The sequence below is a fragment of the Rhagoletis zephyria genome, unplaced genomic scaffold (genome assembly GCF_001687245.7).
Source record: "Rhagoletis zephyria isolate East Lansing unplaced genomic scaffold, Rhagoletis_zephyria_1.1 Rzeph_scaffold_00902, whole genome shotgun sequence".
NCBI classification, from domain to species: domain Eukaryota; kingdom Metazoa; phylum Arthropoda; class Insecta; order Diptera; family Tephritidae; genus Rhagoletis; species Rhagoletis zephyria.
Window position 1 is genome coordinate 152,826 of NW_016157986.1, and position 8,281 is coordinate 161,106.

General features: G+C 34.0%; 1 protein-coding gene across 1 annotated transcript in view; it reads right to left on the reverse strand.

The window, feature by feature from the left end:
* Positions 1-3,269: 3,269 nt before the first annotated feature.
* LOC108361985 (probable cytochrome P450 313a4) overlaps positions 3,270-8,281 on the reverse strand; it is an 11,701-nt gene continuing 6,689 nt past the window's right edge. Inside the window, exons 7-8 of the mRNA XM_017614805.1 lie at positions 3,885-4,308; positions 3,270-3,815 (exon numbers count right to left, since the gene is read on the reverse strand). Coding sequence (XP_017470294.1) covers positions 3,655-3,815; positions 3,885-4,308 — 585 coding nt within the window. The 3' untranslated portion in view covers positions 3,270-3,654. The remainder of the gene's footprint in view (positions 3,816-3,884; positions 4,309-8,281) is intronic.

The window sequence follows — 8,281 nt, forward strand, 5'->3', positions numbered from 1 at the left end:
AACCAAAGCACGTTTTCTATCGAAAAATTTAATGTGTATTAAAAAATTTACTCCTTTTACGGTTTCTTTTACGGTTTCTTTGACCCTCCTATTCGGCTTTATTTGCTTGCTTCTACTTGAGAAATATCATCGCCGACAGGACGGCGCAATCTTGTATTTTATGAATCTTGACTTTCCAATGAGTAAATATATAGGGACAGATTAGTTTTAATGGAGTGATGGACAAGTAAGAAAACTAAACTAATTTGAAGTGCAATTAATTTGTGGTTTGCGAACACACTTGACCACGTTCAAAATTTATTGAGCTACAAAACTGCATACTCAAAAATATTCTGATGAAAAATTGGAAATTTGCATGAAAATTAATTGAATTTTCCTGAGTTTTGAACAGAGTTCAGAAATAACATTTTCATGCTTTTGGATACAGTATTGATTAGTATATTTTTATAAAATATAGCAAAAGATCCAAAAAATTTTATAAAAAAGTTAAAATTACGATTACTGTAATCGTAATCCAAGTTCGTTCGATTACTTTAATTGTAATCCTGTATTGTTTTATTTACAGGTTATACACAGTTTATTTCGAACGAATTTCTGTCATACCTTGTCAAGTTTGGTTTGCAGACAAACCGGTTTCGGAGTTGTGCCATCTTCAGTGTCATGTGTCCATGCCTGTTGTTTTGTTGTCATTTTTCTTTATCTCGTTAATTAATTTTAAGGGTTCGAATATAACATCCGATGCGGTATTTGTTTGTTCGTTTATTATCTTGCCGTCGAAGGTTTTTAGTTTGTATATTTCCATATTTTTATTTTAACATTAGTTTCTTTTATTTGTCTGTTTTTTTATATAAATACATATTATCGTTAAGCGCGCATTTATATTTCGCAAATTTATAGAATAACTTCCTTTAAGATTACTCAAAGGATTATAATTTAAAAAATTTTAAATTTAAAGTTATTTTAATCATTCATCGAGCGAATTTAGATTACATTTACAGTAATTTTAATTTAAAAAAAAGTCGAATTTGCGTAATCGTAATCCAAGATGCCTTCGATGAGCGATTACGCAATCCTAATTTAATAATTTTTGAAATTGCGATTAAAGTAATCGCTATCCTAGATGTGTAAAATCAATTCCATACTCATGGAGGAGGGTTGCCACCTGTTTAAAAAATCAAATTCTACTTGAGTTAAGGGAATTATTTATAAGAAATTTATATAAAAATATGGGTGTCAGACGAAAGATGCCTAAAAAGGTTGTAGCTTTAAAAAGTCAAAATAAATTAATTATACGCCAGCTTTCTGTAAAACTAAAATAAAATTATAGTTAAAAAACTAAAAATACGCTTTTATTACAAGAACTAAAAAGTATAATATAATTTATATATATAGCGATTCCGTTTAAGAAGAATAGGAAGTTACCTTACTTGATTTAATTTAACTTTTTTAAATTAGCTAAAAATAGGATTAAAGTGATTGGCCCGCAGTCATAGTCAAAATAAAGTCCACTGTAAAGTTAGTTGTAATGTGTAAAGTTAGTTAATTTTCAATGGGATATCTGTAAAAATAAACTGCAACAAACTTTACAGTGGACTTTATTTTGACTATGACTACGAGCCAATCACTTAATCATATTTTTAGCTAATTTACAAAAGTTACATTAAATAAGGTTAGGTAACTTCCTATTCTTCTTAAACGGAACGGCTATATATATAAATTATTTTATACCTTTTAGTTCTTGTTGTAATAAAAGCGTGTTTTTAGTTTTTTAACTATAATTTTATTTTCTACCTTTTAGTCTTTTGAAATCTTGCAATTAATATTATACTGTCTGTATATTTCTCATTCTGTCCATTTCTTTCAATGCATCGTTATTGCATGGCTTCTTTCCAGTCAGTTTCGAGTTATCCAATTCCTCTATCTGAAGTGCTTCTAGCGATCTTACTCTGCTATAAACCATATCGGAGCACAGATGCAGATTTTTTAATTATATAGACTCACGCGCTATATAACTGCCAAAATTGTTTGTGTGGTTATTTCTTTTCATGTAAGAAATGAACATTCTAAATGTGAACTTAATCGGATCATAAATGCGGGTTTTACACATATCTCGACTCCTGCGCCACCTAGCGGATTAAGTCGTCCTTTGTGTTGCATTGTCCTCGAATTCTGAGCTAAGTTTGAGGTTTCAAGTCTGTAGCTCATCGGGAAGTTTGTTAAATATTGATTGCAAAGNGGAGGTCTCAAGTCTGTAGCTCATCGGGAAGTTTGTTAAATATTGATTGCAAAGTTCCAGGACATACATACATACATACATACATGCATACAAGTAAAGCTAAATAAAAGCTCGTAAAAAGAAAGATTATCAAGAAACCTTCAGACTAAACATTCAGAATATTACTGAGGTGTTTTACAATGGTTTCCAACCGTTCAAAAATTAAATTCAATTAACTTAAATGAATTACTACAACATTCGTAATATGTGTCACAATGTGGGTGTCAGACAAAAGGTTAAATTCAAACTATTCAATAATTTCGATGAACTATTACAATATGGGCTTCATTTCTAAACTATGTACATATTAGGGGGTTGTCACCTGTTTTAAATCTCGAATTGAATTCAGGGGAAAGGTTTATTGAAAAACTATCACAAGAGAGGGGTTTAAACTTTAGTTTGAAAATATTTTGAAGATGGTTAAAAAAATTTAAAATCTCCTGTTTTTGGCATAAGTATGGATGTCGAGTTTTATTGAAAGAAATTACACGCAGAAATTTCATACACTCAGCGGAGCGGATGAGAGCGCTCTAGTTTTTTTATAAAAATATTCATACAACATATTCATACAACAAAAAACAAAAAAAAACAAGAATCTTTAGACTTTGTACGAAACTCAGGAAAATTCAATTGAATACAAGTTTGCATTGCTATATACATAACTTAGAGCCAGCTTGAAGTCGGTAAAAAATCGTGTCTTCTTTAAGCAGCCATGACTTGCATTCTTTGTTTAAAATCCGTTCGTTATTAAAACAGCAATTTCATTTTTGATCTTATTATGTAATCCACTCGCATTAACTGGGACACAATTACAAATTTTATTTACATCTACACTCAAGAACTTACACATTCAAAACAAAACAATCAACATTATCAGCTGATTCAACGATGCTGACAAAATTTTGTAACAAAGAGCTGTATGCTTGGCGCTACATCATTACGCACCTTGTATATAACTAATGAAACAGTCAGCAGGAAATCGCAGTTGCTAACAATGTCGATTAGTAAATAGATTTTGCAACTATACATATTTTTAGAGTTCTAAATTCTTTTAACGAGATGTTGAAATTTTTTCTTGCCAAAAACTGGGATAATTTGCGTCCCGGCATGTGTTGTACAGGGCCCGGGACGGTCCCGCCGAAAACGGGACGGTTGGCAACCGTGGTCTGCAGGTATGTTGGAGTCTTATTGAAATGGATTTATATGAGATGATTGACACATCGTTGGGAAAAAAAATAGTTCACTTATAAATATAATTGTGCTTGTATTGAAATAAATTTTACAAACTGTAGTTCCATTAGAAAATAACATCTTATTTACTATTTTAATCCTTATATCACGAATGCAGACTATCCGCCTCAATTTCCATATGCAAATTATTAAGCTCTGACCTCTATACTTAATAGTGGCTCCTCTTTATAGGTCAACGTAACTTTTGGTATGAAAACGATATCAGCATATTTAAAAGTTGTTGAGAATTTAAGACTGCGGAGTAAAGTTATCAACATCACGCGCAATGTTAATTCTGCGTAACGGAAACCTTTAATGCGAACAGAAAACAAATTGGGTTTGATTACTGATTGATTTTCATAGCTTCTAGTTAACTTGCCTATGCAATTGCGCGGTCCTTTTGAGAAAGCCATATACGCACACGGATGACGCTTTGCAATATTCTCGGGTAGGAAGTTGTCGGGGTTGAAACGGGCTGCTTCCGGGCCCCAAAGCTCTTTGCGCCTATGCAATTCGTAAATTGGCATGATGACTTGCATTTCCTTGGGAATGGTTACACCGGGCCGCAGTTCGGTTTCATTTATAGCTTGTCGTCCAATGTAAGGTATTGGTGGAGCTAGTCGCAATGCCTCTGCTATGACCATATCCAGGTACGGGAACTTTTTCATATCGTCGTATTCCACTGAAGTGATTCCGTCTGGAAATACAGAACGAACTTCTTCAAATGCACGTTCCTGAATTTCCGGATGCATCGCCAGCAACACAATCGTCGAGTACACCGCAATAGCTGACGTCTCGTAGGACTGCAAAAATAGTTAAAGTTACGCAAGTCATGTGCGCTTAAGCGAAATTAATTTTGTCGATTTAAATGGCATTGCGCTATTATATACATATGTACCCTCTATGTATTACTCTATTAGTTGATATTTTTTGAAATCTTTGACTTTCTTTAACAAATTGTTGATTTATTTTGATCTCTTTGGTAAAATTTTTACACGTATATATAAACAATACCTAATGTACAAGTTTTACCTTAGCACTTACAAGTTATTTTTTTCTTTTAATAACCTTTATATTTGTAGTTAATAGCCACTTCCGTTAACACTTAAATGCATACTTTTTTATTTTGGTATTTATGGGTTTTTTTTCAAAGCTTAAGTACTTGTTTGCTTACGAATTGTTCGGGCCAGCAAAGCAACAACCATATTACTATTGCACCTGAAAGACTTGTCACGAAAATAGTACCTAAGAAAAAGTGCGAGTATTCCAGCAACACCGATTGAATTGGTATACAGTTATTCGTATGGTAATTTCATATTCTAGCAATGCACCTTTGCACATATACCTAACTGAATCAGACTTCAGCTAGTTTTTGTGTCGCTTGTTGAATCGCAGAAGCCCAATAAAGGCAAATTAAATATTTTTGAAATGAAGAAGTCGAGACGAATCGATTGGTACCAAATTTACTTTATTTAGACTGAAGGCTCTTTCGGTATTTAGACAAGCCTTTTATTTTTGCCGGAAATAATAAAAGTCACTTTTTAACCGCTATTATTTCACTGAAAAAATAAAAGTCAACTTTTTTTCAAAAAGTTAGGAAAATAAAGCGCACGAGGGATTCTTATAGAGAATATCCTGAGGACCGCAAGAACTTTGAAAAATCTTGTCTACAACAATATTTTGTCCTTGACTTTTATATTTTTTAAAAATGTCTATTTTTCTCGACCAACAACGCCCTCAATTCAGCGGCAAGGAAGAAGCTACTCAACAATTTTTTCCACACAACCTCAGAGGTAAAGTTATTGGCGCGTTTTATTTTCATGTGGTTTCACCAGTAGTCCTAATCCACACATATGCAGTTATTTTCACCAAAATAAAAGTCTTTAGAATCAGAGAAAAGTCGTATTGATAACAGGACAAAACCTTTTTGCTAATTATAGTTTCAACTGACTGAAAATAGTTATTCATGGGCTCGGCCTATTGGTGAACGAACCCACAGTTCAAAACACACGCCAAAAACAACGACCACCGAGATACTGTGAAAAAAGCTTTAAGTAGCTTTCTCCTTGCCGCTGCATTGAGCGCGTTGTTGATCGAGATCTACACATCGTACGCGAACATCTAAATAATGCCTTTAATGGAAATTTTGTCCTCTACAACTTTGCCATTTAAATGAGCCACTTATTTCAAATACAAGTTTCTCAAAATTGGAAAAAACCGCGCCATTTTATGCATTTTTTGCATATTATTAGCAATAAGTAGTAGCTTAAAAAATGATAGGCACATGAAAATTGTAGGGAATCGAATTCTCTACAAATGTGCTCTACCTTTTTTCTCGAGAAATGCAAAATTCGCGCGCAAATCGTAAAAACAACAAAATCCAAGATCGCTGACTTTTCCCATATCGCAATTGGGGGAAAAATTTTCATTTTGTGTTCACCTAACTGCATCAAAAAATTTCTTCCTGGAATTTTTTCGTTGAAAAAATCTAAAGTGGTCGGTCTAAAACGATTCGTTTGGTTTGTGCTCGGCTGCCGTTGAAACGTATCGTGTATTGTTAGCGCTTGGGAACATTATCGAAAAAGGAACACAAACTTTTCGTACTTGTTGTGGTGATGGGTAGTGATGTGTTCGCTTTGTTTTCGTACTCTGCCCGTAGGTCAAGACGAAGGCGCTGGACTGATCCTTTTTTCTCTTTTTATTTAGGTTGCGGGGCGAAAGTCTTTCAAACATCCCATTTATAGGAGGTTTTCCAAAAGATTCAGCAACTGCTGGCGAAGGGACGCTATAGATTTCAGTGGATCCTTCAAGCGGATATGTCTGAGTGGTCCCACTGCAGCTCTCACTCTTTCTGCCGTAACCCAAAGCTGTATACGGGTTAGCTGGCGAATTTAGGATCTCACATTGCCCAGGGTGGTTGAATGCGGACGCGAAAGAAGGAATTGAGGAGAGTTAATCAACTACAACTGCATGACCAGAAGACACAAGACATTGGGTAAGTGACTTACGGAAACCCCTACATACCAAATGTACACTGGGGGGAAAAAATTTTAGAATTAGAAATAAACGTGCTAAATTAAAAAAAATACGTGAGAATGTAACGAAGGAGGCGAATATAAATGTCACTTTGACAGTTGTAAAATTTGTACTTCGCACAAGTGCCTCTGTTACAAAGCGCGTATCTCGTGTAGTGCCTTAGCTCAGTGCTGGCACCGAACTCGCAATAGTGTCAACGTGCGAAAATTCACTGAGTTATCCTGCAGTATTTAATAGCCCAATTCTGTCAGTATCGGTGACAAACATTTTTTTACTGACAGATTTAAACTTTTTCATATATGCTTCTGTAAAAAAAACGGTAACAAGAATTTGTCAATGATGCAGAATAGCGCCGTAAGACTCTAGAAATGCAAATAGATCTCTTTAAGATGTAGCTTTAAATTTGGTATGGAGGTGTATCTGGGAGCGAATTAGCGATATACTTAAAGAATCTTATTTTGTTATGCATTCGTAACGGCGATATGGATGTACATTACGGCTGTGCGATTATTCGATTACTTGAGCAAGCTGGTTAATCAGTTATTCGGTTAATCAATCACTCGAGTAATCAAGATTTTTATTACTGAAAACGATGATTAATCGAGTTATTTGAAATATGATTACAAAAAAAAATTTAATTTGCTCGTTAAAAAGAGTTTTCTTGGGAAAATTCTTATTTTCTTTTTTATATTCTGTATATCGAGGGCTTATATTCAATACCCTCTATCTGCAAAAACTCAATTTTTCAGGAGAGCAAAAAAACTGTTTTGGCAGCTGTTTTTAAAAGTGTTAATAATTTTAAGTACACACACATGTCTTAAATATTCACGCAATATACTAAAACTAGTTTTTTACTTTTAATTCATTTAATTTTAGTTTAAAGATCAGATAGAGGTTATTGCAATTCGAATTATAACTATTTATATAGAAAAATTTGCTGATAGAGGGTTTTGCAGAATAATGAAAATGTCAGTTCTTTAGACGTAAATACTATGTTAAACTAAGATTTTAATGCGTTTAATGTGTTTTTTTGTCAAAAGAGTATTTCACGTGATTTCGAAATTATATGAGAATCATTAGCACTGTTAAAAGAGGCTTCGCTGGCTGGTTTACTGTCCGTTCAGATGAGGAAATTTCCTTCGTTTATAGAGGCGAAACGTACAGCTGATTCGGCTGTAAATGCCGAGCAGTACGGGGGAAAAGCACTGAAGACAATTGTAACACCCAGCCCCAGGTAATTTATGAGTATCAAACTGGGCAAATGCCCTTGCGGTAGAGTTTTTACTTTAGTAAGCATCGGATGATGTCGAATTCTTTGATGTAGCTTAATATACGAAATAAAGGTGATTGCTTGCTACATGAGTTTTTTTGTTGAAAGCAGGATTCGACGTGAGAGACAGCTTTTATTGGCGAGGGGGGAAATGCACGGATGCTTTTTCTCCTCTGCTACATAGTAAGGTGTTTCTAGCAATTTAAGATATTTTTTTGCGCAGTGTCCATAAATTACGAGCCCAAAGTCAACTTTTACATAATGACAGTTCTGCTTAAAAGTAGGTTTATTGTAAGAAATCATTCCAAATATTTTCAATGTATCAGTATAGGGGAGGGGTGTTAGACAAGGAGAGGGTTGGATGTATGTATTTATTTGTATTTTCTGCATATGTGAAAAAATTACTTTTTCAGCTTAAATCTGAGCTCCTGAAGATTTGGACCAATTGATTAGATCGTTTAGTATGTTAG